This window comes from Pseudopodoces humilis, chromosome 4 (assembly GCF_049639895.1).
Source record: "Pseudopodoces humilis isolate 2021_Gansu_Grassland_sample_001 chromosome 4, ASM4963989v1, whole genome shotgun sequence".
Lineage (NCBI taxonomy): Eukaryota > Metazoa > Chordata > Aves > Passeriformes > Paridae > Pseudopodoces > Pseudopodoces humilis.
In genome coordinates this window covers 67371932-67398569 of record NC_142203.1, presented here as the reverse complement: position 1 = coordinate 67398569, position 26638 = coordinate 67371932, and the positions used below count along the sequence as shown (strand labels likewise).

General features: G+C 40.7%; 1 protein-coding gene across 1 annotated transcript in view; it reads right to left on the bottom strand.

Annotated features, from left to right (window-relative positions):
• Positions 1–12639: 12639 nt before the first annotated feature.
• GOLPH3 (golgi phosphoprotein 3) overlaps positions 12640–26638 on the bottom strand; it is a 31312-nt gene continuing 17313 nt past the window's right edge. The window contains exons 2-4 of the mRNA XM_005527995.3: positions 24528–24659; positions 18404–18518; positions 12640–14981 (exon numbers count right to left, since the gene is read on the bottom strand). Coding sequence (XP_005528052.2) covers positions 14557–14981; positions 18404–18518; positions 24528–24659 — 672 coding nt within the window. The 3' untranslated portion in view covers positions 12640–14556. The remainder of the gene's footprint in view (positions 14982–18403; positions 18519–24527; positions 24660–26638) is intronic.

The window sequence follows — 26638 nt, the reverse complement described above, 5'->3', positions numbered from 1 at the left end:
CTGTGAAGCCCTGACAAAGGAGAGAGAGCCAGTGGCCTATTTCTATTTCTGGAATTGCCCATTAGAGAAGCTGTTCTATGGTACGCAGCATGCCAGCACACTTTAAAAAAAAAGTAAATAGGAACAAGAATATTAGCAGAGGAAGCATATGTGGCCCCAAGACCATGACTCATCGGGTTAAATCAACCAGCTGAGGTCAGTGCTTCTATTTATCAGCTTTTAGTTGCAAGAATGGCAATGGGGACAGTGATTCTATTACTTAAATTTTACATGCTGTGAAAAATACAGCAGTGATTAATGTCTGTAACAGGCAGCTAGATGTGCTGCTTTTAGAATCTAGAAGCTATTTCAAGGTCAAGAGTTTTAGTTTTCTTCCTAAAGTGGGCTTTCAACTGGTAAAGGGAACTTCCTACAGATTTCAGGGTCTGTATTTCTGAGCAATAAAAGTAACTTTTGTTCTCATCATCATTCAAAAACAGCTGAACTACAGCTTGATAAGAAATGCCCCACTAATTGCACTTCCAGAGTCACCCATCATTCATGAACTGTGGGACCATGAAAGCATTGACTGTAAACTGATTGACAAACGTGAGGCTATTTTGAAAAATACAGAAAATATTTCAGTGATGTGCCGTTTGATTCCTTTCTGGTGCCCCAGAATTTGGCTACCAAGAATCCTCAGCTTAGCACCTGGACCCTGGTCATTTACACCATCAATGTGGGAGGGCTTGGATTTGGTGCTGCAGGAATGGGGGCCCTCTCCCTTGGTGTGCTCATGGGCTACTGCACCAGGGCACATTGAAACCCAGGCTTGAATAGGTGGTTGGAAACCACCACATGCAGAACCTTATTATAGGTGCAAACAGCCTTACATTCCTGCTGTCTTATAGGTGAGCTGTTATCATTTTCACTGTGAAATTATCCTGTTCTGGCCCCTAGTGTCAATTTAAAAAAAAAAAAAAAATAAAAAAAAAATAAATAAACCAGAGGTACTGCTGATGGGAGGACAGGAGGACGGAACACCCAGAAGTCTGTAGACACGTACCATGTAATTGTGCAGGAGGAGAGATGCCCTTCTCTCTTCCCTTTCACCATGAAAGCATAGACGATGACAGGACAAGCCCGGAGCTGGAGAGTAGCTGCATTTTCTGCAGTTATCTCCGACTCCCAGCAGAGAAGCAGAGGTAAGTTAAAACCGAGTGACTCATGGCTCTGATTCACGTTTCGCTGCCCTTCATCCATCCCTCTGCCGCACGGGCAGACAGGAGCAAATCCGCCCAGCCAAACCCAGACTGCCCAGGCAGGGGAGCTCACCCAGGCTAGCAGAGACCGTGGCACAGCCTGGTCTCTCTCGGAGCAGTAAGCCAGGGAAGCTCCAGCCCGGCAGCTGTGCGGAGCTCTCCGGGGCAGAGGGGCTGGGGAAAAACCGAGGGGAGACCGCGGCCGCCTGCGGGGACACCCCCGGCAGGGACAGCACCGGCTCGGGGCCAAAGGCTGGGCCACACACCTCACAGCTCCCCAGCCGCCAGTGCAGCCAAGGAGAAGGCTGAAGGGTCTGTCAGGGTGTTAGCCAGCCCCTCCAGCGCTGGGGAAGATGCTCCCGTGCCCCCCTTCCCTGGCAGCCTCCTCACTGCCGCTCCTGTCGGAGCCCAACCCCGCACGCCCCCGGCTCTGTGCCTGCCTGCAGCCTCCCAGCAGTCACACACAGCCACCGGAACGCGTACAACTTCCACGGCAATTACAGGCAAACCGTGGTGCCGGCTGGGCCTGTGCTGTAATTGCTAGCAGCAAAGATAAAACCTCCTCGCAGGCTCTCAAAGCTGCTCGGATGATAACCCCGCTCAGCTCTCTGCAGCAACATCCGTCTTCCAGCAGTGTCAGCTGGTGTCCGTGCAGGGTTTCGTGCAGCGCTACCTGCTCACTCATTCTTCAGGATTTTGTTTGTTGAATTTTTCGTGTTGTTTTCTCTTGAGGCCAACTTCCAAATGAGATACTTTGATAAGATTTTCTCCCATAAAGCTCACATCAGGCACCACTTCCAAGGTTCACACTCATGAATTTCATTATTTCTGATAGAAACTGCATGCATCCCAGGTCCCTGGAGCATTGAGAGGAGGCAATTTAACTTCTAATGTCAGTCTGATAATTCTGTACCTGGGTTTGGAGGAATACTCTGTGGCTGGCTGTCCACTAAGTGTTTGGTGTGTTGAATTTTTCATGGGTAAGACATCTATGACTAAGGCATCCAGAAAGATCATTCTTTTTAAATACAGGTTAGCTAGTCTTTTATTTGATTTGTGTGGGTGTTATTTCACTCAGCACTTGTGTCTTGTGACCCACTTACAGGCTGAAACAGGCTCCAGTGAACTTTCATGCCTTTATATTCCTGTTGCTCTTGCAAAAAAAAAAACCCAAACCAAAACAAAAACAACCTAAACCAACCTCTGAGGCAACTATCCTCAAGGCTTAAATCAGAAATGGCTTTTCTGTATAGGTGATTTTAAAAGTGTTCAGCTCGTGTGTCTCATGGGCTGTGAGGGCAAAGTGGGGTACCAGCAGGTCTTGGGGTGCTGGGCTTTTCTAGAAGGATAACTAGTGGCAGGGACTGTCATGAGCTTTTGTTAGCCCTTGTGAAAACTCATGTCCCAAATCCAAGAGGATCATGGACACAGGGCATCTCCAGATTTACACGTGGCATTTGGGGTGAATCCACTGCAAAGGCTCAGGTGCTCCTCACCTGCCTCCAAATCCTCCCCCAGGCAGGAGAGAGCACTGTGAGAGCTTCCAAGATCCTTTTGGAAGGAGTTCAAAAGAAAAGGAAAAGAAAGACTATTTCTACCCCAAAACAACAGAGCCCTTGTGGGGAGCTGTGTTGGTGCCTAGCACTTTATTTTACTGGTATAATTGTGCCAGGAGAATGTGTGTGCTCTTCTGTACAGACATGTTCTTACAGAGTTTAAGCAGTTCAGTCTGTCTTTGAACAAGTTGTGAATAGACTTAATTACAATGCCAATGTATCTTCAGAAGGTAAATATCTCAATATAACAGCTGGAAGTTACAGTCAGGACACTTGTCTTGGAAATGTAGAGCCTTTGCACAGTATCAACACCACAGTAATCTCATCCAAACGAAGTTAGTGAAGCATGAAAAAGGTGTAAGGCTCTCAGTCTCCTGACATCTCCTTACATCATGGCAAGATGTCTTACCAGAAAATCTGATTTAGCCAAAAACCATGATACACAGTGGGAAACAGATAGAGGGTTTGGTCAGGAGATGGGACTTGATTTACTGACAGTCTCTCCTCACCTTCAAAGTAACCATCTTAACAGCCACAGCACAAGCTCCTGGCACTTTAAGAAGAAGCTTATCCATCTCAGAGCATGCCAAGTGATGATGTAGATACGTAGTGTTTCTTTGGTGTAGTGTAGTTGTATTCCTTATAACTTGGAATACCTGATTTGTGTGGAATACTGTGCATTTTACTTTGGTTTGGGTTGGATTTTTTAGGTACCATGTGATACAGCAGGTCATGAAGGAAAGCTAACAAGAAAACAAAGTGACTCATTCAGAGGAAACAGAGAGGAGACTAAGAATTGTCCCTTCAGTCATAGAAGTAAGGTTCACCTAAGTAAGGTGCATTTCATGTAAAAACTTGAGTTTAGCTCAACTTGAGCCCAAAACTTGAGAACTCAGCAACTTAAATGTTAGGTACTTACTGAAACACCCACGTGGTCTGTCCTGTGATAAAAGCTGGAGACCTCACATCCACATAAACAGAGGCAACAAGGACAAGAAGTGAACCAATATAACATTTTTACAGTCACTTATAAACAAAGGCAACAAGAATTGTCATGATGTAACATTTTTACAGTCACACAGAACAAACTATCTTCCTAAGGCAACAAAATGCTTTCAGAACCGCTGATCTCCCTGGGCACTGGGGTCAGTCTGTGCTTTCGGTGAGTTCAGTTCAAAGCTCTACCCTTTCCTGTCCGTTCCATCCCAACTCTGGAACATCCCATTGCATACCCAGAGATGCATTTTCCAGTGGTTGCTGTAAATCACTCTTTCTGATCATTTGGGGTACCTGTTTTAAAACTTCCCCTTCCTTCTCCCAAAGATTCAGAAAGGTTGGTTCACATGCCCTGTGGCTTACAACAGACAGCAAGACTGAAAGATGTGGGTAGTTTCTAAAGAAATCTGGAACGCCTACATGCATTTTTAATTATATAGCTATGTGCACACTTAATTTAATTAAAAAACAATTACCACAGTTTATGATATGAGTACAACTCTTTAGCAAACCAGAATTGCAGCTGAGTTTGCTTTTTGACTCTTCTTTTTTGTTGTTGTTTTTGATTGTGTGTAAGTGATCCTGACTGATGTTTCTCCTTATGAAATAATAAGAGTTTGTTAGGGTAGGTGCTCTAGCGGCTAATTTCTGAAGCGGCATTAGCCTTTTTCTCCTCCTGAGGCAGGTTGGACAGAGGTGGCAATTTGTTTATTGGACTTAAATGATGTTGAATTGAAGAACAGGAGGCTACAAGAAGCTATGATGAATACGATGCTGTAAATGAGAGTCTCTTACTGTGCAGAGCAGTACAGCAGGACAGATCCCTGCAGGGAATGCAAGTTCATGCTACACTGCTAAATTCCTTGATATTCATTCATAGAAATGAATGTGCATTAATTAGGAAAGGCAAGTATTTCACCAGTGCAGATATGTTATCCTCTCTTTGAAGAAAGCAACACAAAGGCGTATGTATTTGCTGAAAATATCCTATAAATTCACGTTTTGCAAAGTAGTTTCTCACCTCCTTTTGTTTAACAGAATTGCCCACAAGGGTCTTCTTCATGAAGAAGTGAAAATAACTATAAATAACATCCATTGACTTGAAGGATGTTGCAAAATCTCAAAAAATGTCTCAGCTCATGCTGTTCTGACTGTGGTGGGCAGAGGTGCAGGGCTTCTGCCTCTCCCCACATACCTCATGCTAAACTATGGGGAGGTGCCTTCCTTGGGGTTTGCTGCCTGGAAGAAACCCCTTGATGCATTATCTGCCTGATGTTGTCACCATTGATTCTGTCAGTTTGGCTGGTAATAACTGCAGTTTATCTGTCAAATTAGACATTGAAAATCTGCATCTAAATCCAGTGCTATGAAAGAACTGAGAAAAGCTTCTGGCACACGTGAAAATTTGGGGCATTCAGGACAAAGCTGAATAATACTGTGAGGACTGAATTTCTGCTGCTCAAAGAAAATGAGCAGACCACCCTCTGTTTCCCTGCTATTTGACCAACCTTCTGAGCAGGAAGCTTGTTGAAGTATTCAACTTAGCAGCCACAGTCCAAGCAATGAAGCTGATCACAGGCTTACAGAAATATTAGCTGAGAAGGACCTTTGGAGGTCATCCAGCTCAACCTCCCACTTGGAGAAGGGTTTTTGCCAACATTGGATCCGGTCAGCTGTGGCTTTGTCTAGACCAGTGCAAAGGACCTCCAAGGGTGGAGCTACCACAGTGCCTCTGGTTATTCTATTTCAGGGCTGTAGCACCCTCCCAGGGAAGAAATTTTCCTGAAGTTCAATTTGAGACTCCAAAAGTGCAGCTTGATTTTATCATCCACTGGTGTATTATCTGCTGCTACTTGAGATGAGTTGATCCCTGCGAGTTTTGTAACTCCCACACCAAGTAGCAGTGGACCCCTAGGCCTTCTCTTCTCTAGATTAAAATATCCCAGCTCTTTCTACCTCTTCTTGCAGCCACGTCCCCCAGGCCCAGGATCATCCTGACTACCCTTTGCCAGACCTTATTTCCTCAGCCTTCTTTCTGAACCACAGGATCTCAAACCACACCTCATATGGTATTACCAATGTTGATAAGCTCTTCTGCAGCTTCTTTCTCAAAAAAATTATAAGATGGTGTTGAAAGCCTCCTTGAAACCAAGCATCCACTGTTACTTCCCTCCCAGGCTCCACAGGAGGTATTTCATCACAGAAGGTAATTTTGCTGGTCAGGCCAAGTTGGATTTCATGAATTTTTCATGACCATTCCCTAGTGCCTTCCTGCCCTATTACACATTTGGAGTGGTCTCAAGAGGCTGCACCTCCTACACCTCTTCAAGATTCAAGGATTCAAGAAAAGGCTGACTGTACCTCAAAGTACTCCACCTCAAAGACAGGTACAACACTGGCCCAGTCCCCAAGGCCTTCTCTGAGTCACTGAATTATTCCCAGCTGAATCTGTCCATCACTATCAGCTCCTTAGGGTGAATCCCATCCAGTGGTATGGATCTGCACATCAGCCTTCCTGAGCAGTCCCTGATGCTGGCTGCCTGCCTCCATCCCAAGCTTTTGGGGCACACCCTGAGCTCTGGGGCAGGCAGAGAAGAGTACACATCAGCATTTCCTCATCTCTCCTGCCACTTGGTTGTCTCCCTCGCTTTCAGACCTACAGTGGCTCATCATCAGCTATGGGCTGCCTCATCTGGGAACACCACATGTGATGCTGCCTTGTGAACCTGACAGATCCCCAGGGCTGAGAGAAGGAAGCCCAGGGACATGAGGCTCCTAGCCTTGAAAAGGGGAAGAGTCTGGGAGCAGAGCAGCTCCCATGGCAGCCTTGACAGTTGGCTGCAGATCTGAAACAGGCAAGTGGCAAATCTGCAGAGCCCTGGGCAGCTCAGAGACATTGACGTGGGAGTGTTGGGACTCATTTGACTACATAAGCAAGGAGCTGAGGACCAAGCAGAACTAAACCTCATTCATTATTGCATCCCCAGAGGGTTTCTGAACTCCTTTCTGTGCTGCTGATGAACAGAGTCTACAAGACACACTAAGAGCAGCATAGTCACCAAACTGCTTGTACCTCTAGTTATCTCTGAAGCAATTACCTTCAGAAGACATACTTCAATTAAGGCTGCTGCTTCTCTGTATCGTTGTGCAGAGAAATTGAAAATGTGCCAGATATATCTGCTGTTTGTGGCTCACAAATCCTTAACCCTTGTGCCGTCAGCCACATGTGATCTTACCAGCAGGTCCTGTCCATTCCATCCAGAAGACAGAATTTAAAATTTAAAAAAAAGGATGCTTCAGTACAATTAAAAGACAGCTTTGTCTCCTCTTAAAAGAGCTCTTACGAGCTGGTTCAAATGTCTATAAATGCTATGTGCAAATTTCTTTGCATATCAGTACTGCTTGTACATTCTGATGGTTTTGGCTGAGCATCTCAGATTTGGGTATATTAAAATGTGTGCAAATCTTCAGCTGGATCTCAGAAGGAAGCTCTCAATAGCTAGAGCCTAACATCAAGCAACATCCTTGCAGCAAGGCATCTTCTAATGCAAGAAATTTAGCTCCATTTCCTGTTTGCAATGTATCCAACAAACAGACTCCAGTTGTTTTTATGTGTTTATAATTGCATTTTATTTCAGGCCTGTTTTATTTGTACATATTCCAGCTTGAGGAAGGTCACACACACTCCCTTGTTTCAAGCAGAGCCGCTCGCACACGTGACATGGCGCTTTCCGGGCTGAGCGGGACCTTTGTGAGCAGTGGCTGCTCCCTCCCACGCAGGAACAGCCCCAGACACATCTGCAGCGTGTTCACTGGTGGGCACAAGCCAGACTCTCACTGCACAACTCCCCCACCTCCTCTGCCACACCCAAGGGATAAATCCCCAGCCCCAGAGGTCTCACTGGCACACAAGGTGGGACTGCTGGGAGAGCAGGCTCCAGGGGAGGATGTTCAGGCCTGCCATGGATATGAAACTCATGGCCTGCCTGGACGGAGACCAGCTCCCATAGCACCTGAGAGGCACCAAATGTTCCTGGCCTCTGGTCCATGGCCAATGCCAATTGCACTGAAGAGAAATGAATCACAGAATCACTGGGTTGGAAGAGACCTCAAGATCGAGTCCAACTGATGCCCTAACACCTCAACTAAACCATGGCACTAAGTGCCATATCCAGTCTTTTTTTTAAACACATCCAGGGATGGTGACTCCACCACCTCCCCAGGCAGACTGTTCCAGTATTTTACCTTTCCGTGAAGAACTTTCTCCTAACGTCCAACCTAAATTTCCCTTGGAGCAGCTTAAGGCTGTGTCCTCTCGTTCTGTCAGCTGTTGTCTGGTGAAAGAGACTGACCCCCACCTTTGAGGTTGTAGAGAGTGATAAGGTCACCTCTGAGTCTCCTTTTCTCCAGGCTAAACAACCCCAGCTCCCTCAGTTGTTCCTCACAGGGCTCGTGTTCCCAGCCCCTCACCAGCCTCGTTGCCTCCTCTGGACGTGCTCAAGCGTCTCAACGTCCTTCCTGAACTGAGGGGCCAGAACTGGACACAGAACTCAAGGTGTGGCCTCACCAGTGCCGAGTAGAGGGGGAGAATGACCTCCCTGCTCCTGCTGGCCATGCTATTTCTGATCCAGGCCAGGATGTATCAGGAATTTGGCCTTCTTGGCCACCGGGGCACACTGCTGGCTCATGTTCAGCTGGTTTGTACCCATGCAAGGTCTTCATTAGGAACACTGAGAAAGGGTAATGACCAGAGGAATCCTAAATCTTTAGAGGACAAGAAGCTCCCTTGGAGCAGTTTTTGTTCAGGCACCAGTGTGACTCTTCTGCCAAGAACTCTGCTTACTGCCACGGCTGAGGTGGGTTTCCTGCTCAGAAAAACAACCTGGCTTTGATAAATTTCTTCTGCAATTTCCTGAAAACACAAGGTCTGAGATTTTCAGTAGTGTGTAGAAATTGTTATGTTTAGCACTGCAAAACCTATTCATGACTTAATTAAATTGCATTTTTCAGAAGTATCTGAAGTCCTGAGGACCTTAAGGAGTCAAAGCAGGATTTTAAAAGCTGGTTGAGACATGATTTGGCTTCATTTGAACAGTCAGGAAACAAAGAAGGACCTATAAAGACGCCCTGGCAGTAGCAAAGAAAGCTTATAAAACTGCCTGTCATTGCAATTTACAACCACCAAACTTTTCTCTAACATCTACCTTCAAGATCAATCCCATGTCAAAGGGAGAAAAAAAGCCAAGATTTGAACAAATGTTAATAAAGAAATGGGGCAGCAGAATACAAATCTTGAAGGATTAGTGCATTTGATGATGTCAAACCCTTTCTGAGCAGACATCAAATGTACTAGATGAGAATTAACTGAATGATGAATTGGTAATCAAGAAAACAAATGAAAGACCAAAACATTTTACTACATTGTGCCATGAAAATGGCTTTTTCAGCCACACTGCAAGCCTAACTATACATTTTTCTTCTCCCATTCATCCCTTTTAATCACAAAACATACATGTAAAGAAACCTTGTAAATTATGTGTGTCTACACCTTTGGAAAAACAGCCAAACAGAGCTGCTTCTTTGAGCTGCAACACAAACTCAACTCTTTTAACAAGCAAAGCCCAAAAGAGAAAATCACTCTTGTGTAGAATACTCTCACTATAGATAAAGCTTGAGTGAGAGATAGCAAGTCCTTGAAGCACTGTCTCACAAGATCTACTTACATTAGAGAAATAGTAAAATCGTCACCTTCAGCTGCAGGTTCTCCCTGCTGCATGGAAAATAACTTGCTTTAGAAGCTGGCAGACAAGTTTCAAAGTAAAATAGCACCAGGTTTTGTTCACCTTAACAAACCGGGTGTTAGGAGTTGTAGCAGGCCACCAACAGCTTCAGTTCAGCCATCAAGGCAACTACTTTTGACAAACCCATTTGCTGAAAAAGAGGTTTCTTGAGGCTTTGATGGGGAGTCAAATCAGAGGACAAAGTGCTTTAATCAAACACCACCTAAAACACCAGACTAAATGCTGCATCCAGTTGTTTCCTGAACACTTCCAGGAATGGTGGTGACTCCACCACCTCTCTGAGCAGCCCATTTCAGTGTTTAACCACCCTTTCAATGAAAAATTCTTACTCATGTCCAACCTGAACCTCCTGTGGCACAACTTGAGGCCATTTCCCCTTGTCCTGTCACTTGTTCTCTGGGAGAAGAGCCTGGCCCCCACCTGGCTACACCCTCCTTTCAGGGAGTTGTAGAGAGTGATAAGATCCCCCTGAGCCTCTTTTTCTCTAGGATAAACATCCCCAGCTCCCTTAGCTGCTCCTCAAGAGAATTTATGTTCCAGACTCTTTCCCAGCTGTGTTCCTCTTCTCTGGACACACTCCAGCATATCAAACGTCCCCACTGAATTAAGGGGCCCAGAGCTGGACACAGAACTTCAGGTGTGGCCTCACCAGTGCTGAGAACAGCAGGAAAATCACTACCCTGGTCCTTCTGGCCACACCATTGCTGAAGTCACCAAGCAACAAGACAAGAAACAGAGAAAACCAGAGCCCAAACTCAGGGGAGAAAAAAAGTTGAAATAGCAAATTGTCTGGAAGTACAGAAAGGTGGAGGTTAGGGGGAAAAGCAAAGGTACTATTTATCAGCATTTCTTTCCCTTTTTTTGTCTGCTGTCCTGGGACCCAGGTTTTCCTGTGTTTCTACAGCAGCTTTCTCCTGGGTCAGAAGGCATTTCTTACCATCAGCTTTCCACAGGCTTCATGCTGCTGCTCTGTGGGCAGGAGGAAGTGAGACTCACTGTGAGGAAATTCCAGATCTTATTCAGAGATTAACAAGGACAGCACCTTTGATGAGGCTTCTTCCCCAAATGCTGCCCCAAGGCAGCCACCCCATACACACACCTGAGATCCCACTTTGTATTCAACACTTACAAAGCACTTGACAGCATCTCATTTCCTATGTAATTAAATTGTTAAATGCATTAAGCATTTCCACAGAATAAACCTACTTTTTCAAAACTTCTTTCCAAAAATAAATTACTTTTAAAAAAAATTCATACTTCTCTGAAGCTGGAAATCCCCCTCCACAGAGAAACAATAGGGATAATTGGGACATAACAGACTTTGGCTGCTTGAAGTGCTTGAAGCCCAGCTGAGGCAGAGCTAAGGCTAATGAAAACCTTAATAAAATGTTCTGTTTCTCAAACTGGTGAATAATGCAGCCTGATGAAAAACTGGAAATTACTGAGCAAATGAAAAAAAATATCCTTTAGGTATTGCATGCATATGATACGCAGTAACCACCTGCAGCTGATAGCATGAAAGAGTGCTTTATTTTGTTACAGTACAGATTCAGTCCAGTTCACAGAGAACACATCAGTTAATATGTATCTTCACTTTTAGCAATGGGCAGGAACACAGAAGCACTGTCAGCAGCCTTTTTCTGCCACTTATGCAAATTTTGCCTCACAAGCATCATTTATGGTACACACGTTTCACCACCAGTCCATGTAACAGCACTGTAACGCCAGCTCTAGAAACACAGGAGAGGAGGATGTCAATCTCAAGGACAGTGAAAATGTGTGTGTATACATACACACACACACATATATATATATATATAAATATATATATATATATATGTGTGTGTGTGCGTGTTTGTGTGCGTCTGTATGTGTGTGTATATATATATACACACACACACTGCTTGGTGATCTTCAAAATCCTAGTTTTGACTTGAAAGTTTGTTTTAAAAGAATGTGTCCCTGAATAATACATGTTGTTCCTTGAGGCACATGTTCAAATTCAGGCTTTGGATAAGTGTCTTCACTTGAAGCAGCCAGTGAGAGCCGAGGGTTTGGAGCAGACAGAACTGTCTGGAAACCAGATAGGTCTCTGTGAGCTGCAGTAGCAGCCCACAAGTAGAAGGGTACCTGAATCTTATCAATGCAGTCTCCCATGCTTAACCAATTTTTTAAAACCTGAAATAACAATGAAGGTGATGTCAGCCAAATCAGGTCCTGCTAACCTATCAAACTTACCTTCCTGGAGGCTTTGGGCTTTTTGAAGCACAATTTTAGGACTCAAGACTCCAAAAGCTCATCTATTTCCCCTGCACATCCAGGTTTACACCAGGTGGTCCAGCAAAAGACACTGTTGCTCTTCCCAAACCCTTCCTCACTTACATCCAATTTCTTTGACATGTCCAGCACACATTCTCCCCATCATGGTCAGAGGTCCTATCTAAGCAAAATAAAGCTGATAAAATACTGTGTGCAGTTATCTTCTGTGTGGGAAAAAAAAAACAACAAACAAAAAAACCTCCAAATCATCTTTCAAGGGAGGATTAAAAAAGGATGATTTCTTCTAAAGCATGCAGGCTGGAAGTGGTAAAACTCCAATATTCCCCACAACCAAACATGAAACCAGCAGGAAAATGGAAAACACAGAATGAAGCAGAGAGGCCAGAAAAAGGCCTGCAAAAGATACTTTCAGTCTGAAGCACGCTTCAAATAGCTTCGATTTTCAGAGCCATTTTAAAAGTTTTGTGCACATAACTTGCTCTTGCATACTCCACCATTTTTCTGACCTTTCTGCCTAATTACTTTTTCCTCCTTTCAAAGAGCACTAAAAAATGAGAAAACAAATCATGAGAGAGACAATGAAAGCTGTGAGCTGCATCTACTACCAAGTATACAGAAAGTATTCCATAAGCTGTCAAATATGAGAGCAACACAGCAATTTTCATTTTTCTTCCACCTAAAAGCAATCACAGCTTGAAATGTTTAAAAGACAATGTCCAAGTTCATGCCCAAGCCCCTCAAATTTTCAACACAGCATCTTACAAGTGAGAGAACACTGTTTGTCTTTTTATTTGTAAACCAGAGTTTGAAATACTTTACAATATACTTTTAATTTCATTTGTCTAAAGAAATACCATTAAGAACTGAAAGAACAGTGTGCCATTAAATGTTAAGGACTGTATTTTTAAAAACCTTTCTTATAAAAGGTTATAGAGGTACGATGAATTTAAGTTGTATTTTAAAGTCAACTACTTAAGCATCTCAATGATTGAAAATTAAGTGCAAAATTGGAAGTCCAGTCACAGATGAGGCTGTGGAGCCGTGCTCAAGACTGAAGAGGTCTATCTAGGGCAGGCACAGCTGCACACTCCCCAAGTTAACGCAGCCATGAATCCTGAAGATCCAAGTGATACTACTGATTAAGTCAGTTTGAACTACTTAATATAAATTCTCCCTTTCTAATAAGAAGTATATTAACTAAAGCTTTCAGTTAGGTAATAAAACCTTTCTAATTAGCAACAAAAAAGTAAAAGTGACATGCTTACTCTGTTTCAGGCACTTTCAAGATCATAGTTTATTTACTGTAGGTAAAAAGCTAGTATACAGATTAAGGGATCTCTTAAATTTCAACTCTACAGTTATACACCATCTAGTATTCTTGCTCTGAATATTAACCAAAAGGTTTCTAAACACCTGTAAGCCCCACTATAAATCTGCATTGTTATGATGAAAAAAAAGTATAGAAATCAATGCTTAATTTTTTCAAAGCATAATATTTACACTGTGAAACCAATGGGAAATAACAAGCAGTGGCAAAGAGGCAATAAATTTTAAAAAGCCAGAGTTTTATATAGGTTTTGGGTTTTTTTACAGTAGTGTGCTAACCAGCATAATTGTATATATAAAAATTAAAATATAGCAGAGCATCGCATTACAGAAATCTGAATTGTCTGAACTGCTGCCATTACTTGCTAGCCATTTACATGCAACACCTGCTACGACTGACTTTTTGTTTTTGAAGTGTAAAATAGTTCAAGGTTTAAGAGACAAACATTAAATGGTGTACAAAACTGAAAAGTGCACTCAAGAATTGTACTGGTCATGAGTCTCATACAGAAGAGGAGGGAAAGAAACAATGATAAAAATGATAGAAAGCAGTCTCTTTCCATTCACTAATTTTCAAAGGCAATGCATAGACTGAGAATACCTGGATGGCAAACTCCATAGACCCTGGAAACAAACAGCTTTCACACACATGCCTCTGCAGGAGGCCTTTCTTTACATCAGATGGCAATGGCTGACAGCAAATAAGGGGCACCAGGTGTACAATTAAGTAGATTTTGCAAAATACTAAGATGGGGCAGTTGTTAATATACAATTTGAACTATATATACAATATAATGGAATGTATCCCCACCCAAAACTGGTATATGAAACAATTGGACCTTTTTATACTAGCCTTATGACTCAGCTATCATTCTAATGAAAATATAAGTACACAAGAGACTTGCATGAAAATTAAAATTTATGGGGCATTTTATAGAACTATTGACAAAGCTGCTTAATGGCATTTCTGCTTTTTAAGTAATTTTGTTAGATATAATTGAAAACATCTGTGTATAAAATGTCCTGACAGACAGTTCAACATGGAGCTTTGGTGACACACCACTGCAATAACAATGAGGTGAAAAATTAAAGTATTTAAGGTAACTCAAAATGAATAGGAAATGGAATGCCAATATGGCAGTTAACCCTTTTTCTGTTGTTTCAAACAGGAAAGTCTCTTGTACCAGCAGAATCCTGTATACAGATAGAGAAGTAGGGAATACACCACTTATAATTCCCATTTAACAAAAGCCAATTCATTGTGTGAGAAGGTACAAACAGAAAACATGAATAGTCAATAAAAGAGAAACAAATGGTTTACATGAAAGAAGAGAGAACACTTCAGTCTGAATGCAGTTACTTTGTGAAAGCTGCTACAACAGCCCACAGAACCTCATTCGTGTTGGTTTTCATACATTCAACCTCAGGGTCTAAATCCAGGAGTTGCCGCACTCTCTTGGTGGCTAAATCATATTGCTCATCCAGGAGGGGAGCAAAAGCGTTCTCCAGGACATCTGAGGCGTGGGCTAAATACACGAGCGCCAGCAAGCGCTTGTCCATGCGGTGGGGGTCATTCACCCACTTGTCAAGAACTGCCTCCTGAACCTTCTTGATGAGGCGCTGTTTGATGTTGTTGTTGGTGAGAGGGTGTGTAGTCATGTCAAAAAGAAGGAAGTTCTGTTTCTCTGTTGTCAGTACACCTTTTTCCACTAGATTTTTAGCCAACCGCTCACGGACATTTCGTAGCTGGTAGTGCAACTTCAGTGGGTTCCATGTTTCACCTAAAACAACAAGAAAACCACATAACAGTGAGACTAAGTTTAAGCTGTACTGCTGCAGTGATTTCCCCCCCCCCCCCCTGTGGTGCAGAATGAGCTGTCAAAATCATAGAGCAGACTACAAGACACTGTGCTCCTGTCAGCATTTCTCTGATCCCTGGCATGGAGGCAGAGATCAGCAGAATCTCCTTAGAGGAGCTCTGGGGTACATTGAAAGTTTAGATGAAATGATAGCTAAGCCAAGTCTTGATTACAAATATGAAAAATAAGTAACAATCTTGTATTGTAAAACAAAAAACGAACCAGTTTTGCAGAATGAATTTACTTCTAGTAACAACAAAAATAAAGAAAAATCCAGCACCTTCTACAGTCTTTGTGCATTTTTCTGAGTCCAGCTTTTTATCATGTCAGAGACTGGAAGAAGTGTTAACTGCATTTCTTCCACCACAGAGACAAGCTAATGCACACCTACCTGCTGCACTTGTTTATTGCTGCAGGTTTCCATTCTTCTCCCCCTTCCTGCCTCCACGAGATTAAACAGTGACCATGCACTGTGAGAGTGTGTTTGGCACAGATGTGCACCCATGAAGCACATGTTGGGTAGAGTGTTTAATTCTTCTATATAAATTATTTCTAATGCCTTTTGTTAAGGCAGAGGAACTGGGCCCTTCAGAGTATGTGACTGTGTGTGCACAGAGGAAATTGACAAGGCACAAAATCGGCATCCACAGCTCCAACTAAAACTGTTTAGCAGTGAAAATTCTACCTTTGCTTAAGAGCTTACTTAACAGGCTGAAATTTTTAATTCCAGCTTACTTATTGTAATCCCCTCCTGATGTAAAAGACTACATTTTAAGGGGCAAGAAAAGGAACAGCATTAAGTATTTCTTACACAGATGGAGGCTTTCCATAAATTACATGAGAATTTCTGTACCAAACTTTTGAAAAATTTATTGGTTAGAATAAAATAATAATAACAACAACAACAACAGTAAGCCACAGGTGACTTTGAGGTTTCTCCCACAGTGATGGAGGGTGACAAACGCTGCATCTAAGTAACAGCCAAGGTAAGTAAACAAATGAGGTGACTCCAACCGCAGAGTGAAAGGCAGAAAATCCAAGCACGCCTTAACTACAGAAGTCCAACTACACATCACTGAATGCAATTCCACAGTTTGATTATAAATGGAACTATCATACAAACACAAAAAAGTGGTTTCCTTACTATCTTTCACAGGGCAAAAGGCTATTTCCTAGATTTTTTACAGCTGCCATGTGGCTGCAAGTCACACGTTGTGGTGCTGTGGTGACACCTTGTGACGAAGCTCGTCAATTACACTGACTCTTGTAGACAGAGAGATGTTTGCTACATCTACAGGCAACCTGACATTTTGATCCAAACTTCTATATTTGCTACCCCTGCTTTCCTTAGGGGCTACCTTATAAACATCAGCCTGACAAACATCACCTTACACATCATTATACTTATTTACATGATGGCTTTTAACTCACATGTACTGTAATTCCAAGAGGCATCTCTGCATCTCCAACCTGGTCCCCAAAGCAAAATTCTAACAGAGTTTATGAATTTATTAAATGAAACAAAACAAAGCAAAATCAACCAACCAATAAAAATAAAACCCCCTGCCCAGACCCAATGAAATATTTTTCTTCAGAAGGACAGATCTCTAAACCATGGGAAATACAAAGAACACTAACACCATCCAAGAATTAGTAATTAATAAACATTTGTTAGTAAAAATGATTGATTCAAGCCTTAGCCACAGCCCTGCTGATAATTATCTTCCCAGAGCCCAAAGCTCAGCAGGGTCAGGAAAGCCTTAGCTTAGCTCAAAGAAAACCTACGAGTTCATTCATTAGCCTTTTTTGAGCCAGTCCTAACTTGATGTACATTGCACTGGGAGAGGAGGTGAAATGTCAGCACAAATTATGTATTTGGGACAAGAAAAATGAATTGTTTTTGCCGGCTGTAAGAAGGAAGGGGAGCTGAGTGAGAACTGAACTGCACAGCTCTGCAGCAGCCATGCCCCTCCTGACATAGGCTGGTTTGCAGTCCAGTCTGCCCCATGCCTGACAGCCAAGGAGAAGGGGAGGGATGGCAAGGACCTGAGAATGAACTGGTGTGCAAGGCAAGCTGTTTAAGGTGGTGCCGAATGAATGGGAAGAACAAAGGAAACAGGAAATTAGAGAAAGGTGAAGAGATTTTGCTAATTTTTGCAGCTCATCACTTGTAAGATGTAGCAGATTTTACACAGGCAACTTCCAAATCTCATTACCCCCAACCTCTCGGTCACACTGTTGACAAAACGGGTTTTTCCTGCACTGTTTGCACAACTGAAATATATCTCTGATCTACTCCAAGGAAGCTGCATTTATGTGCTTTGTGGAAACAGATGAATGCTGTTCTGTTCTGTCTGCAGTTCAGCCTGGAAAGGAGAAGGCTCTAAGGAAACATTGCTGCAGCCTTTCACTACTTACAGGGAGAAAGATGGGGTCAGACATTTTAGCAGGGCCTGGAACATGGAGTAATGGTTTGAACACAAGGAGATGGCTGAGATTAGATATCAGGAAGAGGTTTTTCACAATGAGACACCAGAATGGATTGCCCAGAGAGGTGGTGGATTCCCTATCTCTGGAAACATCCAATGTCAGGTGGGATGGTCCTCTGATTATCGTCAGTGGAAGGTGTCCCTGCTGACTGCAGAGGGGCTGACTAGATGGCCAGTAAAAGTCCCTTCCAACCAAATCTACTCATTATTCTATGATATATTCATAATTCTGTGATAATTGACATTTCATTATTTCTCAACTATTTACAAGCTTTACAGGGAGAGCTGCATGCAAAGTACTCATCTTGAAGACTTTTTTTGATCAACAAGAAGTATATAACATTTTAAAATATTTATTACATTTTTTAAGTTAATGAAAATAGAACTCCTAAAGCTTTATCTTTTCTTTATGATTAATAGCCAAATCACCCTCAAGTTTTATGTGTGAGCTATGAGCTCTTCACCTCCTTTCTTTATTGAAGGATCTGAATATTCTGTGCAACACTCAGGCTCCAAACTTCCACCAACCCTCATTTCCAAACACGGAGAAAGGCAGTTACATCTCCAGGGTGCAGTCCTGATTTATTTCAGTCAGCGGAAGGCACCTCTTCCACTGAGTTGAGATGTCCTCTGACACTTCCATACAGATCCTTTCTGTACCAAGTTAAGTCAAAAGCAACAGTTACTTATATTTGATTAAAGGCAACAATCAACAAGAGACTACCCTAGAGGACAGACTAATTAACTTTTTTGCATATTTTTTCTCAAAAAACCTTGCAATATAAATCTCTGGTGATGCCAGATAATTAGCTTTATTTGGATAAAAAAAGCAAATACGTTATGTGCAATGCTTACCACTAAGCAGTTCAATCCAATTTTGTACTGTTTCAGCAGGCTGAGTCTCTTTTATGTGTTTCAGAGCTTCATCAAGCAGAACATCCCCTGTAGGAGCATCTGACTTGCAAATCACCTAAGAATGAAAAAAACACAGTCAGTATTTTGACATAATTCATATATAACAAACACACCCACCATTAAGAAAAACCTACCTGTTATATAAACCAAAAGAATTTTTTTAAAAATAACAAACTCTCTCTTAAGAATATGCAACTTTCAAAGACCCAAACCTTTGTTGCTAGAAAAATAAAACTATCTGCCTTAATTCAAAATATGTTAAATCTGTGAGGTTATCTGTAAATTAAATAAACCTTAATGGGCTAAAATTATAGTACTAATAACAAACTTAACACCTATTGTTTTTTTAAGGAAAATAACTCACCCAGCCAGGTCCTTTGCTACCTCCCCAAAACAAAGTACACTACACTAAATGAGTCTCTGAATACAATCTAGTTTACTGCTCCAAGTTAATTTATTCAAAAATCTTGAGTTAAACCATCAAGTTTAAAATAAAGAAAAAGTACAAAAATTAATGTTATTCAGTGTACTAATGGATAAAAATAGGTTCATGACAACATCTGCAAGTTTTGCAGCTCTGAAGAACATACTGCCAGGTAACAGAGTTTCATTTAATTAAACCACACATATTAGGAAAGATACACATTTACTAATAAATCCCTTAACATGCAACAATAAATGCAAAACTATTTAAGTCTGTTATTCAATGACTTCTAAAATTATTTGAGTTCTTCACTCAGTACAGCACAAAAAAAATGATTCAGAGTAACATAATAAAATTCTATAATTTGAGTAACTGCTTGTTTACCAGTATAAGTATTTATAGAACCATCCACAAATACAATTTTTTTCTGGAGAGAAAATCAACAGCACCAAATGAAAACTTACAGATTGAACTAGTTCAAGTCAGTATATTTAAATAAAATCTTTCTTTATTAACAGAAGAATTACTACAGTTGTTAAAAATAGTAGTAGTAGTTGTCATTATTGTTATCGTTGTTATTATTATATCTGGCAATTTAAATAGTTTATAAGTTAGCATTTTATAAGCATCAGGTAAGGTAGCAGGACATAGACAGAAAAATGAATACATCAACACAATTCCATATATAAATGTATGCGTGTATATATATAGATATAGATATATGTATGAAAAACTTGAACTGAAAGCTCCTATTTTTCCTAACACGTCAGAGTACTTAGGTGCTCTGGAAATGTCATACTGAAATATACCCCAAGTTTATTTCTGTTCCATAGTTCTAATAATCCTTATTACTAACAATAGAATGCAATGCATTTTCACAGGGTCTGTTGATTACACTGAATTGAGCTGCAATAAGACAACTTCAACCCCAGTAATGTATCCCCAGCGGGTGTGCAAAAGTGTCCAAAATCCATGAGATTAAAATTGCTCAAGAGACCTTTGTGAGTACCTAACAGGTCATAGCTGGAATGATATTTCCAATTCAGATGGTCTATATAAAGCACAGAAACTAAGATTTTCAATAAAAGTCAGCAAGAATGAACTGGTCCACAATGGTCTAAAAAGAACAAAGTATTTTTAGATCTAGAAAGTGAGATATTTTTAAAAAGAGGGTAATAAACAGTAGTCTAAAGTGCTTACTTTGGAAAATGTAAAATATACCAACTTAGTCTGGAAACACAGAAGACGTCAACAGACAAATTAAACACCCAGGGAACTGCTGAACTACATTCAGTAGAGAATTTTAAGATAAACATCTACCAGAGAGGTATAAGAGGAATCTCACTATCTATCTCAATATCAAGATTAGATGGTCTCTTGAGATACTGCCCAGGTCTCTATTTTGGGGAGATCATTCCAACATGAACTTCAGGTATTTGGTTTTCAGAACACATCTACAAATTAATCCAGACAATCACTATTTGAAACTAAACACACAACAATACCTACTCATCTTTCTGATTTACAAGAATTCACAGCATAACTCAAAACCTTTATTAATGCCATATAATTATATTACACATCTTTCAGCTTTGTATTAAGGTCCTGAATTTTTGCATGTGTCTGTTATTTCATTATACAAAAGCATACTTCAAAATGAGATTTTAAGTTGCTAGATTGCAGCTACTAATAGTCCCCTCTCAGACACTCCTTTAATAATTAATTAATTTAATAATTAGTCTAAATTAGTCTAAACACCCCACTTACTCATATTCCCTTCTTTCCAAAACTGATGTTCATGTGGTATTTTAGCTCCTTTCAAATGCCCCATGTTTAGTTTCACCGTAACCTCATTTATACTGGATCACTCCAGCCTGATGCAGTTGGTACCTGGTACTCAGCATCTCCCTTTAGCAGGCAATATGTAAGACGGGAAGTCATCTTTTTAACCTGATGTATTATTAAAAGCAAACAAACAGAACAAACCTCACCAAGGAGATCACAAATGCTTTTAAATCTAGGATGTAAGTAAAGAGGCTTCTAAGTTTAGAAAATAGCTTTCCTTGCTTATTTGTGGTTAAAATACCTTTTTTTCTGCGACTGCTAAGACATTTAAGAACCTAGCACAAATACAACACACCACAACAGTACCAGCCTAAACATACAGGCATTTAGAGGAAAGGAGCACAGAGGCCTCTATTCAACTCAGTGAGGACTCATAAGCTCTTGTGGGGCCACAGTGCACAGTGGTTTCACTCCCAAGCTTACCTCTCTGTGCAGCCAGCAATACTGCACTGTTTTTCCACTTCTCTGCTACACTGTATATCCAAGGCACTGTTTCCTCAGTCAAGATTTTCTTTTCCCTCAAATGAGCATATGTTGGTTCATACTTCCATAACACTTCTCTCCCATCCCCTTCCCAGCACATGGAGAGAGGACCAGCAGAAGCCCAGCCATCTCCCAATTCTCAGAGATCTGCTCTTTCTTGAAGAACTTAGTGATGAATATCTCTTGGCTAACTCTGAAGAGAGTGGGAAATTGGCTGGGTTTGGGGTCTCATGAATTGAATCACCACAGAAGATTAAGCATTCAAAAGGGGGACAATTTTCCTCTCTAACAGAGGGACTAAGGTAGGAAAAGGAGTGAATATCCTGGTTCTTCAGAGATGCTGGTACTTAGTCTGACAGCAAAAAAATATTCTTTATTCCAATTTTTCAGTGATTAATCAGGTACTAGATTTGCTTGGTACTTATCAACTAAGGAAATTTCAATTATACAGAATATTTAATTTGCATTTTTCACAATGCAGCTCTGCAATTAAGCAAACCTAAAGATTAAGCATGGATTTTTAAGTCAACTTTATTTTCTAGTTTTATTACAAAAATTTACTTTTGCATGAATTGCTCAGAATTGTTTGCAATAAAATACTGAAGTAAATCTGCCAAAGATTTGTTGGGATTCCTTTTGCTTTTAATAACTATCTATTTGGTTTGCTCTCTGAGCCTGTAAGGCAATGTAGAGTACCATCTTATTCTCAATAACCACTTGCAAACCTCAGCATTAATTTCTTTGCTTCTAATATTGATCCCAGTAGACAGAACTCCAAAATGGTGCAACAAGTACATACTCTTAAGCCAAATGTACAAGGATGTTGCAATGTGTAACAGATCATATCCACTTACAAAGTTTAACTAAGGTCCATCAAATCCTTGTCCACTCTTCTCTCAGTCTCATTTGACTCTCTATGGCATTCAATCATAGATTTAATGCATCTCGATCCATTCTGAAGTACAACATACTATCAGCAGAGCTCAACCTGATTTAAGGCTTTAAGTGGAAATCATTGTAGCTATCATTCTTTCAAGTTAAGTATATGATCAAAGCCACAGTTAGCTGGCTTTAAATCTGTGCTACTGCCCAAAAAACTTGTTCTACCCTCTTCTTGTCCTCACCTTATCACTTGTGTCCCACCTGATGACAAGATCAAGAGAGTGGTTCCAGTAAAAACTGAACTGATCAAAGTAAATTACTTTTTGCCCCTGAATCACAGCCTTGGATGTATTATTAGACAGCTCTTTCCACTTATTAGGGACAGTATTTATCTCACAGCCAAAGCTAAGGGCATGGGGAGCAAAGCCTGTAGAAGCAGGACAAGGAGGACACTTGACAGAGTAGTGGAAGAGTAGAGACACTTAAATCTGGCCAACACAGAAACAAGAGTGAAATTTAGTGTAAATGGAAAACTTCAGATAAGGAGCAAAACAACAGAAGTCATTCACAAGAATGATTTCTAAATTGATGGATGTGGTGCAGTTAGGGATTTTATTTGCACGAAAGTACTTAAGCAGAAAACAGCCTTCATTTAAATTTTAAATCAATGCCTATTTTTATAGAACCTGCCTGCCTAAAAACTGAAAAGTAACTCAAATATCTTACAACAGCAGAAAAATTGTGCAGATTTTAGATCACCTTAAACAAATATATCTACCCAATCCCAAAACCACATTTGGAAAACTGTAACCACATTTTACCAATGGTAAAACTTAACAAAAAACACCCAGTCACAATCAAATAAAAACCAATCACAGCACAGACCAATAATTTTGCTTGTATTCTTAAGTGAATGTACATACAGGATATTTTTCCATTTTCCTTAAAAAAACCAGCAACCTCACAGTTAATATTTTAAGTAGATAGAACTGACAAGGTTTTCACAGAATGAAAATAACTCCTGACTGAATGCCTAAGAAGATTACTGAATGCCTAAGAAGCCAAAAGCTCTGGAGAAAAAAAAAATGTGCGAACTAATCAATGCTGAATATGCTTAAATGAGGCTAAAAGAAGTAGAGACTGTTTGTTGGAACAGAGGTTCGATTTTTCTGAAGTGAAGGGAGCTGGGAGAAGGTTGGGGAATTCACAAGCTTGCCTTAAAATTTAGTAAAAGATAATATTGACAGGGAAATGGGCAAGAAGAGAATTTATTTGTGGTGGACAGACAACATTTGACCAGGTTTTCAGTAGGTGTGGATGCTAGCTTTGGAGCAGGCTGCAGGGAGCCTGCAGAAACTGCAGGCCCCATAGCTTTCTCAAGTCCAGCCTGAGAAAGTAGCCTGGGAAGTTTTAAGGAGAAATCAAAACAATTCTTAGAGACAGAAAACAGCCGTGCCAGGTGTTTTCCTGCTCTTGTTTTCTTTGCAAGAGAAAGTCAGAGAGTGTTGTTCTCTGACAATTGACCACTGACCAATGATGTAGCAGTTTACTAACCAATAAGAGTTTCCTTTCTGTACTTTCCACGAACCAGTCTATAAAACAAGACTGAAGCAATAAACTAAGGAATTCTCCTGTTCTGACTCCCTTGAGAGTCTATGTCGTTCTTCTTGCCGTTCCTAATTAGAGCGACAAATAGGCTTATTTTACAACTATCCTCTAACGCTGATGAAGCAAAAATTCTTCCGAGAGTATGACTTTGCACATCTTGTACAAAGGGAAAATTCAGTGGTAAAAGTAAAAAATAAAGGCCTCAAGTCTTCAGCCTAGTTCTATAAAGGACAGTAGAGATTTGGCTGTCTTGAAGGTCAGAGAGCACAACCAATTTAACACACTGGCCTCATGCTTGAACTACATAGTTTTGTGGTCTCAGGGGCCCCAAGAACAAGGATGGTTTCTCTACCATGCAATGGAAGCACAGATTGCTGTATTGTGTACACCAGAAGCAAACTGGTGGCTTGCAGGATGCATCTGGCATCTGGCAGTTATCCCTTCCTTTCCGCTTCAGCCCACGTCCCACCAGCATTGCAAAAGCCAGTTCCTTCGGCAGATTACAGCTGCTGCCACTGGCAGTAACTGCTGCCACTGCACCCCAGCCAGAGCCACTGCCAACAGCTGGCTGGCAACAGTACCAGCAACACATCCAGAGAACAAACATGGGCACAGAACAGGTACCAGAGATGTTCCAAAGCACTTCATCTCACCACCAAAACACTTACTAAATTTGCATATCCGCTTTAGGTCATTACTCAGAATCATCATCCTCATGTTAAAAAAAAACCAAACATCCTTTTTATTAGACCCAGTTGTAATTTATAGCTCCTGCATTGTGTGAATCATGACAAGTAAATGTGATCTTTTTCCTGCACTTACCTTTCTCGTTAGCAGACTTTTGCGCCTCATTCCACAGGCCTCCAGCTGGAGACGCCCCCGCAATGCCAGTTCAATTAACATACAGCCACGTAATCCCGAGGAGATGCAATCGTTCCAGAATGATGTGTAACCCTGTGAAGAATGAAAGATAGTAAAATATCTTCCATCTCCACCTGAAAGTAAACAGAAAAAGGGCCTTGCTGTGTGTTCTCCTAGCAGTTCTCTGGCTTTCACACTTTTGAAGTGACATCACTAGTCACTATCATTCCTGCCCTTGAAAACATGAAAGAGAAACACTCTCATCCTCTGTTAGTTTTGACAGTCTCTGCCTTGTGAAGAACTGGGAATCCCCAGGAAAATGATACAGAATGAAAGAGGGAGATAACAAGAGCTGTGAGGTATAAAGTGTAGCCTTATACACAGTCAAAATAAACTTATGATATTTTTAAGACATCAAGCATTTGGTATTACTGACATCACACGGCCTTATGAGTGACCAAGAAACATTAAGACGATTTTTTTACATGCATAAACAACATGGCACTGAGAAAGCAATAATAAACTAAAAATGGATATTAAGTCAACTATGGAGTATACTGGAAAACACAAACGTGGCAATCAGCACAAATCACAGAACAGATTTTTTTGGCTTGAACACAGTTAACTAAAAAACAAAAGTTTTCAAAGAAATACTTATAACAGCTACTATTTCCTCATTTAAAACCTTTGAAAATATGTGCTTTTACAGCTTGAAGCATAGTTCTTATACAAACTGCAAAACTGCAAGCCACATTTATTCTACAAAGCACACCACACCTACCGTGATTTATCTCTATTTCTGCATTGACAACTATCTGCTTAAATGGCAGAACAGACCACTTGACGCAATACATTTCCTCATCGGTAGCTAGAAACACAACTATTAATTTTTGTACTCCATTGTTCAACAGTTATAACCAAAAAAAAATCTTACAAAAAGAATTCTCTTTTATATGGAGTAGCCAACAATGTTCTTGCATATTTTTTTAATGTTTGAGTATCTAAGACAAAGCAAAATCATTGAGAAATGTTGTGAGAAATGTTTGATATGATTCATAAAGATCTTTCCAAAGTCCTCCAGTGAAGTGCTTCTGAAAACACCAACTTTGGGATACTTCAGAGAAAGACGCTGTACAAAAGACAAGGCGGGGAAAGAGCAGAAGAGAGTTTCGCTTTTCACAAATTTGTCTTAACCAATAACCAAGACTAGCTTAAATCAAGAACAAGTCCATTTTATTGCTTTTGCAGATGAAAGCTGCCAATGTATAAAGACATAAAATGCACATACTCTAAGTCCACTAAATTTACAACCCAGTCTCTAACTAATGCCATCAATTACAGATTCCCAGGAATGTGAGAATACTTGCTTCAATTTTGCACTTAGCTATTTTCAAGAGCTGTATTATTTAGGTGGCCAATACTTATGAAAAGTCTACAAAAGCCCTGAATCCCTAAGGTAATTACTGAAATAGATCCCATATACTTATTTAAACATTCTAAATATAAGTTTGGAAAGGCATTTGAGAAGTTATCTAATCAGCCTTCTACCCTACAGCTGATACTTCACAAGTATCAGCTACTCCTATAATGCCATTCCGTAATTAAGATTTTGGTTGGCACCAGACATTTTTTGCCAGATAACACACACAATAATGTGCAGTATTTGCTTGAGTGTGAAGAGATATGACTCCCATATTCTATTTCCAATCAGTCTCTTTACATAATGATTTCTGAAGTCAGACAATACATACACAAACTAAACATCTACTGCACAATGAATTTACACTTCTTTATATTCATAGAAAATTTCATATTATTATGCCAACAGTTAAAGTGCTGAGCTTTTTCCCGGTTTTTAGCAATGAAAGCTGCATTTATTTTTAAAATTACTATTTTTCAATGAAGTGACCTTAACTACACCACTCCCAGCACCAATTAGCAGATGCAAACTGCTCTGTTCCAGTAGTTAACATGGATGGCCATAGGCTAAGGGTTGCAGAGAAATACAGGCTTGTAAAATAATTCAGATTGAAAGTGACCACATGAGTCTCTAGTCCAACCTCCTGCTGCAA